Source organism: Calypte anna, chromosome 3 (assembly GCF_003957555.1).
Source record: "Calypte anna isolate BGI_N300 chromosome 3, bCalAnn1_v1.p, whole genome shotgun sequence".
Taxonomy (NCBI): domain Eukaryota; kingdom Metazoa; phylum Chordata; class Aves; order Apodiformes; family Trochilidae; genus Calypte; species Calypte anna.
In genome coordinates, this window is record NC_044246.1 from 92,532,281 (window position 1) to 92,549,739 (window position 17,459).

The 17,459-nt window shown below is 36.2% G+C and overlaps 2 protein-coding genes across 3 annotated transcripts in view; one reads left to right on the forward strand and one right to left on the reverse strand.

The window, feature by feature from the left end:
- Nucleotides 1–17,459, reverse strand: part of MCPH1 (microcephalin 1) — a 120,801-nt gene that overhangs the window by 38,020 nt on the left and 65,322 nt on the right. The window lies entirely within an intron of this gene.
- The window catches only part of ANGPT2 (angiopoietin 2), a 42,733-nt gene that overhangs the window by 4,906 nt on the left and 20,368 nt on the right, over nucleotides 1–17,459 (forward strand). Inside the window, exon 2 of one of the 2 annotated variants that reach the window (XM_008495625.2) lies at nucleotides 16,681–16,836. The exons of the other annotated variant lie outside the window; for it this stretch is intronic. Coding sequence (XP_008493847.1) covers nucleotides 16,681–16,836 — 156 coding nt within the window. The remainder of the gene's footprint in view (nucleotides 1–16,680; nucleotides 16,837–17,459) is intronic. 2 annotated transcript variants of the gene reach the window in all.

Below are 17,459 nucleotides of genomic sequence, written 5' to 3' on the forward strand. Positions count from 1 at the left end.
TAAAGTCTATTTCTGCATCAATCCAGAAATACCAACTTGGTGATACAGGTATGAAATAGTACAAAATCAACAAAGAATAGTGATGATTTGCTTATACAGATCTACAACAAAACTGAAGTTAAAAGCTTCCCATCTCCGAGATGTTATCAGTGAAATATTTGATAAACAGAAGCTTGTTTTGCTGAACCAGTCTTTTCTAACATTCAATACATATTTTCAAGTGCTTCGTTTATTAGTAATAGGATAATAAAATTATCATTTTTGACTGGTCCAAACAGAAAATTGGGAAACTTTCTCCTTAAATTATTGACATCAAGGGCTTTATTTTCTTTTTTTTTTTTTCGTTTTCTTCAAGGGCACGTATAGGAAATTACCTGGAGGTGCTTGAGTTGACAGTCTCCAGTCCTTTTGTTTGCATACCCATTTAACATATAAAGTTAACAACATAACCTTTAGAATATTTTGGAAACTTTTACAGAGAGACTGAGGTTCCAAATCGTTTTTCTTTTAGAGACAATTATCTTGTCACTGCTCCTTCTTTGTTGCTAATTATGAACAAATTAAATAATTTGCATCTCCCCATAATTTACCAAAGGAAACAACTGATACCATTTGCTTGATTCCTAATCACAAGAAACAAGCTATTATGTTATCCATTGCTTAAAATGGAATTTTGCCTAGAAGACAGATACCCATTTCTAACTTTCAGAAGATGATGCATAGTGTCTTCAGTGACTGTATTATACAGTCCTTTTCACACTACAGTATTTGTGCTTTTGCAAATATAAACCGTATTATATATTATTTCATTAAAATACTTCTTAGTTTAAGTTACTCTAAGTAACTATTTAATAAGTAAGTTAGTTAAACTAAGGCAGCTTAGTAAACCACTATTTATTTAACAACCTTTTACATACTTCAATGCAAGAACCTCCTCTTGCATCTGTTGTTTCATGAAGTTTTACATGGCTTTGACTGAAAGCTAGAATGGGGGCAAAGACAGACTGTTTTTCTCCACAATAACCATTTTTATAGGGCTAGGCATGCAAAATGCCCCCAACTGGTTTAGAAGACAGTGTCAGAACTTAGATTAGGGTCTGCAATGGAGAAGTGCCACCTTCAGACCCTTCCCTGGAGCTTAGGAAATCCAGAGTTGCATCAGATGACTGCCTCTCTTAATTAGCTCCCTAGAGTAAATTCAGTCAAGTAAATGCAGTCTTTTTCAAGACAGAGAAAAAAAGGAATGGAAAACTCAAAAGAAATCCTCCTTGAAGAGGCAGAATTATCAGCATTGCTAAAGGAGTTGCATGGCTCTCATCCTGGCATACTACTTTGGCACTTAAATAAGCCTCAGAATTGAGAGACAACAGGTAGAAAGTAGGAATGTGAACTAGGCTGCAAATACAATACCAATATATAGATAAACATTATGCTTTCCTCTTGTTAAACCAGGTTAGGCACAAGAGTCAAATCAGAAGTGGTGGCCTTTGCATAGTTTGTCTCCCTACATCCTGACTTAATCATAGAGTCACAGAAGGGCTTGGGTTGGAAGAGGCTTTCAAAACTCCAATCCTCCTGCTGCATGCACAGACATTTCCCCACTAAGGTCAGGTTGCTCAAGCCTCATCCAACCTGGCCTTGAACACTTCCAGGGAGGCATCAGCAACCTCCCTCAGCAACCCCTTCCAGTGCCTCACCACCCTTATCAGAGAAAATTCTGTCTGGAAGAGAAGATGCAAGTTGTACTTCAAAGAAAAAAGGGTTCTGGCATCCAGTTAGCAATCAGATACTGATGGGAGCCTTGAGGATATCCATACAGACTGCAGAAGGGAAAATGGGAGAAGGGTATTGAATAAAAAGATATTACATATATGTACTAGTAAATGAAACAGGAATGTCACACAGAAATCTCTTACTGGTAATAACACCTTAAGCCACTGAGAAAACAATTTGGCAGTGGACTGTAAGGATCAATGTAACCTTCAAGTAGAGTTTCTGTGGCACTGAATAAGGAGTTTCAGAAATAGGCACAGAAAATTTTATCTGCCCTTTTATTCTTTGAATTTGTCAGATTAACCAAATATAAATTACAGGTGAAAAAATATCAAAAGCATCAGATAACTTCATAGGGCTAAGCATCTGGAAAAAAAAAAAGTATGGCACAGTTATTTAATACTTAGAAATGCCTTAGAGATAATGCACATTCCACAGTGGAACAAATTAAACCAAATAACCTCACACACATACTAAAAGTTTGAAAGTGCTTCACAACTGGAAATAATGGGATTATTTCATTTCCTTTAACAGACATATCTCTAGGAAATGGGGGAGAGGAAAAAAAATGTATTTATTCTCTAGTGAGAGTAAGTGAAATACTGTTTGAACCTGAAATATACTCCAAATAAATCAAGCTCAGAAGAAATGTTAAAGAATTCTCCAGGTTACAAAATCCAGATCCATGCTTTGTATAAAAAAAAAATAGGAAAAAATCCCCCACCTAAATGGTTCTGCAAACACTCACTGTGTCAGTTTTTAAGCTGCTCAGAAAAATACATAACTACTCCTCAAATGCCATTTAAAACAAAGCAAAAGCTTAGTACATTTCAAATAATGAATGAAAATCCTATTAGTTTTTATCTGCTTGTGGAACATGTTAACCCTAAAATTAATATGGTGTTTACAGTGCTCAGCAAACATATCCTGCAATTTCTATGATTAGGAGATATCTGTGCTCATTCCAACTTCCAGCACATCTATGGCTTAGGCTGAACAGAGAGAGGAATATTTGTGCTGTCTGTGTACTGCCCCTATGAAGCTTCATCAGTTTATCTAACAATCTTCTAGGAGCCTACTAGGGTCATAACAAGGTCTTACTGCTAAAAAGAGAAAGCTGATAGAATACACAACCTTCTGTCTTAACTTCTCTCTTGGTTAGTAGAAGTATGGATGGAAATATAGTATTCTTCACAGAGCTACATTATTTATTGAAGTTGTAAGGAGCAAAATACTTCCCTCTCTAAATGAGCAAATGCTTCAGAATTCTTTGATGACAGCAACTTTCTTTCCAGTTCATCTCTCTCTAGAGAGGCCTGTTAAACCCAAGCAGCAGGTAGTGTCCTAACTTTGCTCAAACTCCCTTTAATACTGTACAGATTTTTTATCAAGCTTCATTATAAATCTTAAAAAAAATTAAAAATTCATAGGGTTCCTTTACCCTCCAAGGAACAACCTGTCTTTGGAGAAAGAAAAACTGTATCCATTTAAAAATGGTACTATCCTCTTCAAATCTAGTATAAAAATTGAGCAGTGTATTAAGCCCTGTCCAAACAATAGTTCTGAAGACCTGTTCATTCTTGTGCTGCAAGCACTGAGTTATTTACCTTATGTATTCATGATATCAGCTTCATCGCTCTGCTTGCTTTTTGGTTCAGGCCTGCACCTGACGTGCATGATCCTGGAAGGAAAAAGCCTCTTTTGTTCCATTCTGTCAGGCTGTGGGAATGGGGAGACACCCAGCTCAGTGGAAAGGACATTTCCTGGGCAATAGGCATAGCCCTTACCCCACCAGCAGCTCCCCTGCACGTGATGTGACATCAGTGTCCCGGAGGTCTGCTGTTCATCATATGACCTGATGTATGTTCTTACACCGAGCTATTTGGGTAAGCTGAGAAGTTTAATTCTCATAACTGGACCCTCCAAAACATTGTTAGTTTTGTAGTCCTCCGAGGGACCCGCAGAGATCATGTTAAGAAAGTTCATACACTTCCTTAAGGTCCTTTCCTTTGAGCTACAACATTGTTTTGTACGACTGCTTCTGTACCACAGTTTTCTCCCCATTTTCCACTTGCAAGGTGCAACCACTGTTTCAAATTGAGGTGTAAACCAGCTCCTTAAGGTGAATGTGCCAATTAGTCAAGGAGCAGTAGCCTCATTTTTCCACGGTATCAGCTGTCAACTGGCAGTCTCAGCTGTGCAAGAAATCAACATTCAAAAATCAGAAAAGACTTGCCATTCTTTCCTATTACATTAACAGATATCCTGTCCATTCAGATGGTTCAATATTCAAGAATATTCCCTGGTGAAGACTTCATGAAGCAGTTTCCATGGTTTTGCTTTTCTCTTCAGAAAACTTTTCTATAAACAGGGTAATTGAACCGTTCAAAGGGAACGTCAACTTCCAGTTTCTTGATACAGCTTAAGAAAATGGATAAAATAGGCAAAAGACTGCTTGAGTGAGTAAAACCAGATGAAATCTTGTATTTTTCTGCTTCTAAATAATTAACTCTAATACAATTAAATTACCTTGTGTGATGTCTGAACTTGGACTATATCAGCTATCTCTGTGTTTTTCACTTATGTCAAACTTCCATGCTGATGCCAGATTTTCTGCTGGATATAATGATTGCCTATAAAGTAATAGCAACAAAAAACCCCCAGACCCAACACAAAAGTGCTGTAACTGCTACTGGAGTGTTACTGGGAATGTTTTCTGAAACTTACTTTTAAATGATGATACAGAGTTCCAAAAACTAGAAGGTAAACCCCAAGACCAATAGCCTAACCCTTAGAAAAGGGTATAAACTGCAACAAATATAAAAAATCTGACCCTATAGTACCATGTAAAAGCAAGGATTCTGACAACTGCAGTTTACTAGCTATGGAAGACAGTTTTAAACATAGTTACTAATGCCCTATGCTTTTTCCCTGACACTTGGTTTGTTAAACTTGCATCTAGAGAAAAGTTATCTGTGTCTTCAGTTGAATTTGTTTGTTATCATAAAATTCACTATATATAGCTTTAAAACCATGCGATACTGATAATGGTGTAAATGTGGTTTAAGGATTTATTTCATGGGCTTTAAGGTTTATTTTATGTGGACTATCTCTAAGGAGTAAGGATGCTATTGAATTAGAAAAAAGACTGATAAAATTAATCACAAGGAAATACACTTTTTTTTTTTCTTGTCCTTCTTAAATCCATGTGGGAGAAACACTTCCCAAGAGCCTCATCCAGTCAAGTCCTTTGCACTCCCCATTTTCCTCAGTGAAATGTTTTTTTTAATCTTCAAGCCAACCAGACAGTTCCTTCCCTCAGCCAGCTCCAAGATCAGCCTTCCAGCCCCCTTTGGCAGCTCAATGCCCTTATGAATTCCTCTCCCTGACACATTCTTTTTTAAAATTCTGCTCACGCAGATTGAGTTCCTTTCCCTTCTTTTCCTACCCCTTCGTTAAGACCATTCAGCTTTCTGGCTCTCCACTCTGAACTCCCTTTTCTCTATATCTCTTGTAATACAGGATCCTCAGTTCTGGATTCTTTTGTCCTCATTATTAAATTTCTTTTTTCAGCCCTCACCTACATGCTCGCCCTCCTGGGTATTAAGACAGCTCCTTTTCCAGGCTATTTGTGTGCAGTATCAGTGATACTGTATTTTCTCTGGTTTTAGCTCTGGTTCTTGATCTTGAGAGCAGAGACTTCATCCAAGGGAGTCTTTTGAAAGTGCATTTAGAAGTCTCCCTCTTCAGTGGCCCATCCCATCAGTTCTTCACAAAGAAGGGCAGTTTCTTCCCATAAACCATCCACCCTACAGAGCATAACTTCAGTTTTTAGCCATTTTTGCTGATGTTTCCTCTTCTTCTGTTATAGTTAATGCCAACAGCTTTGTTCCAAAGGGATCTGGCTCCAGTTTCTGGCGTTCATGGAAGGGCACCAACTGGTACTGCCTGGCTTCAGGCTTTCAGGAGCACTGCCTGGACTTGCCATCATCACCTGAGTGCTCAATGGGGCACCAGAGACAAAGGACTTTCGGAAGCAATGGATGGAAAGAATTTGGTTCTGTTCCAACAAACTAAACTGCCCGCTTTTAGATGGATAATCCTAGCTATTGAGGGGAAAAAAAAAGTGTATTTTTTTAATCAGGATTACATAATTCGAAATATTTTTTTCTGCATTGCATACTGCATTTTGTTTCTACAACATGCTGCCTGTATGTGCCGATCTTATTTCCAAATATTTGTGTTTGTCCACTGTTAACACAGTAGCTTCCTGTTTTATCTTTCAAGCATGAAATTCCTCAGAAGCTTTCAATTTAAAGACTCTTAACTGTGCTAATGGAACAGCAACAGGAAATAAATGCCATTTTACCAGAACATATCAAGATACTCATTTTTTTGACTAAGCAGAGGTGACCACCTGAGCTTTCCTTATTTAAGGCAGCCCTTAGTGCTTTCTGTGGTCACAGTCAAGTCCATTTTGGTGTTGGGATTCTGCTTTCTCCACCCAGTGCTTGACTGGAGATGAAAATGTAGTAGCTTTTCAGACACCATCGCCTCTGTTCGTCTAACATATTAACAATGGAAACAGTGGAGAAAAAGATGAAGCATGTCTTAAAGAATACATCACTTAAAAGAGGAAATTACCATTACCTTTTTTTTTTTTTTTTTTTTTTCCCAATCATCTGACACATTCACTGTCTCAAAAGAGTGAGCTTTAGAAAATTGGCAGGTCTTCATCTCAATTGACTGCTTCCCTTGGTCAGATCATCATTGAGGCAGCTTCTTCAAGAAAAAAAAAATCTTATAAAAGCTTCATAAACTATATTTAGAAGTCAGTATGTTGGAAAGTTTAAGAACTACTCAAAATGCTTTCAGTTTCTTTTATCTGTGAAGTTAAAAAAAAAAAAATTAATGATTTTTCATGCTGAAAGATGCTTTGTGAACACAGCTTTGAAACAGGAGACACCCAGTTTTATAGCTTACAAAAGGGACTAATTGTGTTCCACAGCTTCCTAACTAGTTTGATCCTTGAACTCAGAATCATTCTTCCTTCTGGTTGGAAGTGGAATGCAAGATGACGGCTTCCCTAGAAAGCAATGCTGAGAATGAGCTGTGAATGCCTAACTCTTTCCCACTTCCCCAATAACATATTTTGAAAAGAGGGATTTGCTTCATGTTTCCTCAAAAAATGTGCTGTAATTTGCTCTGCCACATTGTCAGCTCTTCTGTAAAATAGCCATGTTGTGAGCTATTCTGTAAAACAGGCAGTCCTTTTAAAAGGAATTCACAACTAAATTAAGTTGATATTGTAAGTTGACAGAAAAAAGATAAATGGGTTTATTTTATGAAAAATCTGTGCCAGATACAAATTTACTTAAAAAATGTGTAAAGTTCATAAGGTCACATAGCCAACGCCTTTCACGAAAGATGTCTTGGGTACCCCTACCATCAACTTTTATTTCAGCTGCCAGTTTCTCAGTACAACTGAAAAAAAATTATACAAATGGGAAAGAACTACTTAAATCTGAGATCCTGGCATGTGTTACTCAAATGAGGGCTTTTTAGGGCAGAATCTAATCTTCATACCAGTCTGAATCACTGATGGTACCATGCAAGTAAGAGATATGACTGAAGACATGCAGGCTTGTCTCAAAAAAGTTTGAATATTCAATTTGTGAAATTGTAGCCCAACTTAGTTTTTAAAATTAACTATTGATTAGCAGTATTATACTGTTCATAAATAAGAAATCCTAATTTTGAATGTTGGTGGCTTGTAGCATGTAAGAAGGAATACTTATATTCCTTTCAGTCAATGGCAGAAACATCATTGGCTTCTTCTCTGCCTGGCTTCAGTGCTACTGAATTTCGGCAAAATGCCATTCATGACTCAGACTATTTATTTATTTATTCTTTATTTTTAGACTAATGGGAACTTTATGAATTCCTTCCCTGATTTCTAAGAGAAATACCACTTAGCTGTGATTTTGAAAACTGTGATTCAGAATCTTAGATAACTGCCTTAATGAATATCCTTAACTCTTAATGAAAATGGTTAATCTCCATCTCATTGGTTTTAGTTCTAAAGATACTGTTGTTAAATTTTGCCGTAAAATTGCTTCCTTACCAATACAGAAACTCAGACAATGATAAGTTTTGTCAAGGCTACTATTTAGTTTTCAGTAACAATGTGTTTTTTTGGAATCTGAAGAATATTTTTCATTTGCAGTTGTTTTTACATCTCTTTAAAAAAACCCAACAAAACGCATCTCTGTGCAATGTATAAAGTACATGTATCACATAGAGTATAGAGAACCTATGTCATCCCCCAGGTGACAAAGCATGTGGAAACACATGTGCAGTCAGGAAAGAAGAAATGTGGTATGACTGGTACAAAACAAGCTCAGTATTTGGGATCGTGGGAGTTCAAATCTAAGCCTTGTGATAGTTTCTTCTCTCAAAGTCTCTTTGCTTTTCCTATGCACCCTTTGGATTTTTCTAGGTCATAATTTTGATTGCAATTTTTATAGTTAGTGCAAAACATGCACTAGAATGTATGATCATGTTAAAATGCCTTTAGTATTAGGAAGAAAATACTTCCAGTAAAGGACACAAAGAGAAAGTTTAATTCTTCATAAACATCTACACAGACGACGAAGGCATTTCATGCATTTAGTTTCATTTTGCATTAATGAAATATTTGGGGTTTTCTCAAGTAGATTATTGCCAGTAATGTGGGGAAATTTTTCCTTCTGCTAGGAAGTATAAATTACAAAAGCATAAGAAACATATCTCAACAAGAAATAATCAGATATGAGAAGAAGTTGGTAAGATTTCACTTAGTGCATAAGTAACATTAACTGAACCACCTCCTGCATGTATACTTTTTAATACTTTAAAGTCTCTATTTACTATTACAAGAGTTATCATTTAAACCTTTTTAGAATTTTATTACAGAATTTTAGATTGAATATCTTCCAATAAATCACAGCTCATTTGCAGCTAGTATTCATTTATGATCTTTCTTTCACCTTTTGTTTGCTGACAGGAAAATGAGATAAGAGAAAAATCTTAGCTGGAGGTCTGGACAGGCAGACATGCTCGATGGGGCATGTAAGAAGCTAATAGTGTAGAGACATCCCAAGCATTCCCATATACATTCCCAAAAGATTTTTTTTCTCTCCCTTGAGAAACAACACATGGTCCATAGGGACTTCCTGCCCCATGAAAAGAAAAAAAAAAAAAAAAAAGAAAAAGCAGGCAACTTTAAGTCTTTTCCAGACCCAATTGCTTTTTTCTTCTGCACTGTACTAATTTTTCCCAAAAGTTACAAGCTACTAAAATGATAACTGACTGTCAGAAAACAGAAAAAAATTTATCTGAAGTTACTTTAAAATAGCTTAAGATCTGATTAATGGAGATTGACGCAGCACCTTTAAAAATGTGTTCTCTTAGGTCTGTCAGGATAAATGGATCTTGAAAACGATTGTGATTCTGTCATTTTTATTCTAACATTAAGCAGTAGCAACACTGATAGACTGTGAAAACAAGCATGAAAAGCTATTCTGAAGAGAATGAAACTGCCTGCAAAAGACACTATTTAGTCTTTACAACGCCAGTACATTACAGTGAAGCAGAGATACAAGCACACAGGGAGAGCCTGGCAATATCGTGCTCCACTTATTACATGCCTGCACATTAAGAAACGTGTAGCATAGATATGTAGGTAAAATGCTTCATGTTGCCTATATCTTCATGTTGCCTGAACTGCTGGGATGACATTGTTTTTCTCACATAGTTAATGACAGGGTTTTTTTCTTTTTAGAAAGACTATTAGAAAGTAATTGTCATTAGACTGTTAGAACAGTCATTAGACTATTTGAAAGGCATCTTTTAGAAAGACTACCTTACACATCTCACTGTTCTCCATCTTCAGTAGTGTCCAGGATGGTAGTAATCCCAAGAAACCTTTTCTAGTGTGATGAATACAATTATACTCCAAATAAACCATTTAGATACTTAGTACTTCAGTTGAAAATTGTCTGTTAAAATAGTCTTTTACAAAACTGTATTTTATGTCTTTGTTTACAAAAATGTATCTGTGATTCAGAAATCTAAGGATTCTGTGGTATATATGAATGACCATCTAAAATGCTACACTTGCACATTGGCACTTGATAATATATGCTTCAAATTATGGACTAAATTCTACCTCAGATGACTCCTGAAGAAACCAGACATGGCCACAGTCCAAAGAACACTGCCACTCTGAAATGAAGACCAAGCATTACTGGGTTAACGATAAATCAAAATATCTGAAGTATGAGAAGTATGAGGGTCTCATCTATACTCTGAAAAAGTATTCAGAAAAACAGCTGATGCCCTGTCACTAGAATTAAGCAAAATTGGTTATGGATGCTGAAGTTAATTTTCCATCTTGCTCATGTATAAATTAAACAACTTTGGGAACAAAATATCAGAATGATGACCACAGGTATTGAAATAGATGCTGAAGTTCCTTTCGTTTAAAATCATAAAGACAAAATCTTGAGTAAAACACGGCATTTTTAGTAAGGATGCAAGAACAGTAACACGTATAGCTTTTGACACTGTGGTGTCAAAAATTAGGCATATTAAAAAATGCCTACTTGTAAATGTTGTGTTTTCTGTTGCTAGGTTTTCTGCGGGATCTAGTTCTCTTTTGGAAATTCAAAACAAAAATTACAGGAAAAAACACTACAGACATGCCATTATCCCTGCTATTTTTTTTTCTGTATTTAGATTAGGTGACTAAGCGTGCAATAGGTCTTGTAATACAACTTGTTCAAGTAGTACAAACTGTTCAATATTTGTGCAAGTTCTTTTGAACTATTCTGTACCTGAATTGCTAAGCACAACCAATTATAAATAGAAATAGGTGTTTCTCATTGAAAACTTATGCTTTTTCTTTGCTTTTCCCCCCTTGAAAACATGAAGAAAGCTACTTGAGTTAATATATGGAGTTAAAACTCCATATTTTTCAGTTCACTGCTGCTGAGAATATGAAAGATCTAAAATTGTGAATTAATGGCTGGAGAGCAATCAGTTGTCACTGCAGTCAGAGGAAGGTGGTGGCCTCATGTACTGATGGGATTAGGAGTCTGCAGTGAGAGTTATCCTGGTAAGAGTCTTCACTTCCAGGAGAGAATCACAGCCCATAAATTTGACAGGAAATTGTCCCTTGTTTTCTGTTAGGTTAGTGCCTTCATACTTGGTCAAGAATTGAAGAACAAATTCGAGAGCTGGTGCAAGGAATGGAGAGGAACATGTGGCTTTGGCTTGGAGATGTATGACCTCTCCATCTGGTCAGCAATCCAAACAACCCAATGCAGCTGAGCTTCATATGGTAGATCACATGTAGGAGTTGCTGAGTTTATGGGCCTAGTGACATTTTTCATGCAATGAATCTGCAGATCTAAATACAGGGCTATAGAGATACAACTTCAGATAAACTTTGACCTCTTTGCTATTTCTCCTAGCAGGTACAGTTTGGGAATGGATGCTTTATTGTAAGAACAGAGATTATCTTCGGATTTCAGTAGACAGTTGTGAAAAAGCTTAAAAACAGTGCCTTAGGGAATTTTCTCGAATGTAGAGTGATATCCTGAAAGTGGTAAATTGCTTAAGTCTAGTAATCCACATTTGATTCAAGGAAAAAAGATCTCAATAGATTATGATGGTCTTAGGGATGGATGCAAAGTTTCATGCAGCTCCAGCCATCAACCTACTTCTGGGGCACACAGCACTATGTAGAAATTCATGATCACCTCACTCTTAAAATAAAGTGACAGAATTATTATAAAGATTATAAACATTAAGAAAAATCACCAAAGTTTATTTGGAAAGACTGTTCCAATAACTGACAAATTGAATAAAATGAAACTAGCAGCCAGAACTATTTGTACCGTTCATATGGGTAGCATTTGGCAAAGAAGATACATATGTATTTATATAGCTATATGTGCTGCCAGGAATATGATCATTTAATTATTACAGACTAACCATTTGGCAGCAAGGAACAAAAGCAAGATCTCACTTCTAACTTCCAATGAAAAATTGGTAAATTAAAATGTCTACAAAATGTACAAATAGCTTACTGATTCTATATAAAATTGTTCTGTAATTTGGACACAAACTGTATGATAGCAATCTGGACGGCTCTTCGCTTAAATAAATATTGGCAACCCTTTGGAAAGGATTAATGCTGTATCTGCCAGTGGTTAGAAAACAGATTTCTTTTAATGCATACTCTACATGTTGTCTTTTCTTTCTTGCCAATTTAAAGCTTGCTTTAAAAAAAGCCAATCTTGGCTATAAAAGCAATGTTTTGGAATGTGCTCTAATATGATTGATCTATTCTCGTTCCTTTGGCAAATTAACTAAAGTATTTGCATCAAATTTTATGATTTTTTTTATGATTTGAAGTAATGAAGCATGACAACCTCAAATTGGTAGAGAATTCTGGCTCTCTGAAAATGCACCACCATAACTATATATTACAAGCTTTTTTAATTGTGAAATTATTTTTTTCCATTTTCCTAGCTGATTTTACAATTTAAGCATACTTTTAGAGATATGTTTTTTCCACCTGTGCTTTCATTTTTCTATTTACTTTCTTTAAGAACACTTGCCAGCCAGAGTCTTACACAAAAAAATAACATGTTCCATAAAAAAACCCCATGAAGAATCAATGAAATGCTATCAACTTGCTATTCCTGTCCTTCTTCCATATCTGAATGCATTAATACCACTTGCCTTCTCTGCAGTTTTCTTAATACAGGATCCATTGATTAATTTACTCCCTCAGAAACAGACTTTCTGAAAGAAGATGAATTACTAATAGCTAATTAGGCTTTGATAATTACTTTGTCTAAAATATCCATCATGTAATCAAGATAACTATGTATCAACTAAAGTCTTACACACTATTAACTGAATTAAAAAGAGATTAAAAATTATCTTCCCATAACTAGCATTGTGGCAAAGGAGAAAGGTGGCAAATAATCCCTGCTGCACTTTCCAAATTGGAGCAAAATATTGGAGAATACAGACAGGTTTTACAAACTAAATTGCCAAGGTTCCAAACTCGTGGAGGGGGACTGAAGCCTCTCATCCCTGTCCCCTTCTCTCTTGGAAATGACCCCAGGCATTCTTCTCACTTCAGAAATTTTGCGTGTGCTTATAAAGGAAGGGGATTCCTTGGGAGGAGCTGATGGAAAGAACTCAACAAAGAGGTGTGCCACAAAGACTGTAGTCTTGCAAAATGGCTGCTAATACTTAGTATTGTTGGGGAAGCTCAGCCTCAGCTTCCACCCCTTTCCAAGGAAAGCCACGGGCCTTGCCTTCCCTGAGGCTGCAATGGGAACACGTTCTGCTCTCTCCTTGCTAAGGTCAGGGGGAGACAAGGGGCATTCTGGATGAAAGTAATTCTTTTATTCATTGTGGAAGAAAGATCAAAGTAAGCACCTGCCACTAAAAAAACCCCTGAAATTTAGCTGTAAGAATTTCTTCTTTCCAATTGTATGATGACAAGAGAGGGGAATATAAGCGAAGAGGGATGAGTGTGTATCTTGGTTCAGGTCAGGAAAAGAGATTTTATGACTTGAACGTGCAGAGAATGCACAAAGAAGGGACAGGATTGTTGAATATGAAGCAAAGAACAGAAATCCTTCTTTGTAGGATTTTTATGGGAACAAAACCTACTAGAAGCTCCAAAGTTGCTTAATAGGGTCAATATAATTTTGATGCCTCATGTTACTCTAAATTAGAATAAATGAGCCACATCATGAAACTGGCTTTAAATCTTAAAGTAAATCCCTTTTGATGTTCACATTTCATGACTTCAAGTAAGCAGAAATGCTGTATTCCCTAAGTTACTGATTTAATATTTTAAAGTTGAAAAACAGATGTGGAGACGAACTGCTGAACTGGAGTCAGGAGAATACTTCAATGATTCAGAATACAGCCCACAAATGAGATAATATTGGAAAGAGGTTAGAGACAGGCTTATATTTATAGATATTCAAATAAGATAAATTATGAAAATGCAGATCTGTGTGTCCAAACAGAACTGCTGTCTAAGGTAGCGTGCACAGTGACAAGGGGAATAAAAATCTGGCAACCAGAACCACCAGATGCCTTAAAGTGTAATTGCAAGTTTTGCATATTGTAATCAGAGTAACTTTACAGCTGTGTGTGTGAACTGGGCATTTGCCTAAGCCTACTGTAAAATGTTTACCTTACCTTTAAGCCCAGAATTAACTCATTTTCTAGTAGTGTGTTTTGGAATAACTCAGTGATAACATTTTCAAAGAAGTCATGCAGGTCTGTAATCCTGTTTGCAGAGATTACTTAGCTCAGATTCTCATTCTCATCTCTAGTTAACAGGGAATTAGCCTTGAACAATGAGGTATAATATCCATAATTAATTTCTGAAAGAATCAAAGCTCTTGATCAGTCTCCTCTTGTTCATCTACTTATTGCGGGGTTTTTTTTTGTTTGTTTTTTTGTTTTTGTTTTTTTTTTTTTAATTGTCTTTTTAAATTAGTAAACAATGCAGTATTTTCAGTGCCTTTTCATCTGGTGTCTCTCTGAAGCCCACTCCTTTGTTTCTCTGGATGTTGTTTTTTTATTTCTCACTGACCCTTGTATCTGTAGATGTGCGTTGACTCTGCCAGGCGAGGCCATATCCTTGATCTTTTATAAAGGCATTACAGTACTTGACTGTGGTACATGAAGCAAATCAAATGCATTCTGGAGATCTCCCTTCCTTTTCTTTTAACAGAGGTGCATTTCCAAGTTGTCTGTAATGATGTCCACTTCTCCAGCTAAAGTTAATTTGGACTCTTATAAGTTATTTAATTCCCAGATGTCTAGCCTTTTCAGAGGGACACATATTAATTGGTGGTGGTCTTCACAGAGCAGCATCAAACTTTAGTGAAAAATTACTTATCTTTATCTATGTAAAAACCTTCAGAATTTTGCACATCTCCTTGGACTATGGTGTGCTAAATAGCACTGCTTTTCAAAATTAAATTATCACTAAACTCCAACATCTCATAGCCTAATTATCAAGGACCAAAGATGGCTTATAATTAGTACGTAGTTAAAAGCCACTGACCTTACTTGAACAGAAGACTTAAAAGATGTCACCAAATTTTTAAAGATTTTCAATATGCTTTGTCAAATTGGATTCCTGCATTGGTGGCGAAACTCTTTGAGAATGAGGAGTGTCCAGGAGCAAAAGGTAACACTTAAGAACTCATCCTGTAAATAGGGCAGAATTCGGTATGATGGCAATTGAAGATACTCAGATTATCACACCAAAACCCAGTTGATTGTATGTTCACTTTTTATATTAAAAAAAGTTATTCCACAAAGAACACTTAGAGTGCTTTTAAAAAGCTTAGGGTGCTTTTAAATCCTTAAGAAGGAAGGATACTTACTGCCATAAGAAGTACACTTATGGAGCAGTACAGTACTTGTGGGTGGAAGCTTGTGCCAGTTCTGCAATCTCTGTTGTGCACTGCAGTTCACCAGCTGCATGTGGAGAACAGAGCCAATGCACAAATACAGAAATTCAAACTAAGGTTGAAAACTCCAGTCCTTGTGTAAGTAATTTTTTAGGGGGCAAATGTTCTAAGATAATAGATCTGGTAGCTGATCTTTAGCAGGTCAGAAGAGGAATAGCTGTATCTGAACAGTGGTTTGGTAGAATATGAAATCATAAGCTGCTTCATCACAAGCCATTATTCATACCAAGATTGTATTCTCAAAATAATACTTAAAAAAATATATCAAGATACCAACCCATTTCAGTGCTTTCCTTAGGAAAATTACTTAGGAATTGGCTATGTTTATTACTTGTGCTTTATGACATTAACTATTTTGTGTTAGCTAGTATCCTCTTTATAGAGTGAAGCTCAAAAATGTTTACAGATCACTTGCTAGAACAATGTTGGAGTGAAGTGGAAGTTTCATTTTAGGAATTCCTAAAAATGTCCACAGTAAATTAAAAAAAAAAAAAAAAAAATCATGTGGCCTGGATTTTTAATGGAGTTCAAACATAATGACTCATGGAAAAAATAGGAAATATTTGGAAAGTTATTGAAAAATTATATCAAAAATGCACGGAGAAAACTCAGACTGCTTTAGGATAATACAGACATGTAGAAAGACTTCATAAAAGGTTACCTTAATTTTCTCCTTGCTATTAGTTTTCTCTTTGCTTTTCATGAAAGCAGTGTACATGCATATTCTATGACTACCAAAAAAGCCTTATTAGTTTAGTCATAGAAATCACTTTGGAATCAAGTACTTAAATCAGGTTTTGCGTTCCTAAATATTAAATATTTATCATTTTTCCTAGTGTTTCATGTCTTTATTTGAAATTCTGACAAAAATGTGCATATAACAGTGTTAAATGACATCTGACCTCTTCTCTGACTTCTAGCCATGTGATGAAAAATGCTTTTGAAAATATTTAAGTCTAGATACAGGAAGATGACTAAACTCCTAAGCTTTTGTCTTCTCAAAAATTCCCATCGCTGTCAAAGCTGGTGAAGCTCCTCTGCTGGTGGTGGGAGCACTGAGGCAGAAAAGCTTCCAAGCATTCTCACTGCTCCCCTTCTACCTACCTCCTGCAAATCCCTGTTCCTGCCTTTAGAAAATGGGTGGCCACACATTCCTTGTCATATTTCCCCTTCCTCTCACAGAGCTTTATACTGGGAAACTTCACAGAAATGCGGAACAGACGAGGAAAAGGACCAAATCTGTTTAGCAAGGCAGCCAGCAGGCTGTACTACCCCCCCCACCCCCACCCCTTCCAACATTCAAAGAATGCAACTATCTTCTCTTTCCTTTCCCATGTAGCTTGAGAATTACATCCAAGACAGTATGAAGAAAGAAATGGTAGAGATCCAGCAAACTGCAGTGCAGAACCAGACTGCAGTAATGATTGAAATAGGCACAAACTTACTAAATCAAACAGCTGAGCAGACCCGCAAATTAACAGATGTTGAAGCACAAGTAAGTAGTGAATTTCAACCTAAAAATGCTTCTGCTTCCCAAACACCTATAACTAATCGAGTTTAGTATTACATTTCTCAGTTCAACAATGCAAGTCAATTGAATTATTTAACAGCTCTACCCAGCTCAAGGAAATACGAGTATTTGGTAATGCATTACACCATTTCAAGCCCACTGTTGTCTCTTGAAAGACTTCAGTTACAGCAGGATTTTAAGTATGTCCAGCAAGACAGTTGTGACATTCATATTTAAAGATAATGTACTTAAAACTCCTCCAAGCATTAATTGGGAACTAGTATTCTTTTATATAACCCTTGTTGTGTAGCTCTGTTGACAATTCACCTCTCCCCACCAGATCTTATCTAGAAGAGAGCTCCTTCAAACTTTCTTTGTTCCATTTACCACATAGTAGGTTGCTTTCTTACATTTTTCTTTTGCATTTTTAAAAACTTCTTATCGAATAAAAATGCACCTTTTTAATGAATGTTTTCACAGATACTGTAAGTGGGATAACAATTTCCAGCATAATGCACTATATTATTGGTATTTAAGAGAGGGATAAATAAACCAGTCCGAGATGAGTGAAAGAAAAAGGAGTTAGGAAGAGGCTACTAGAAAAGTAT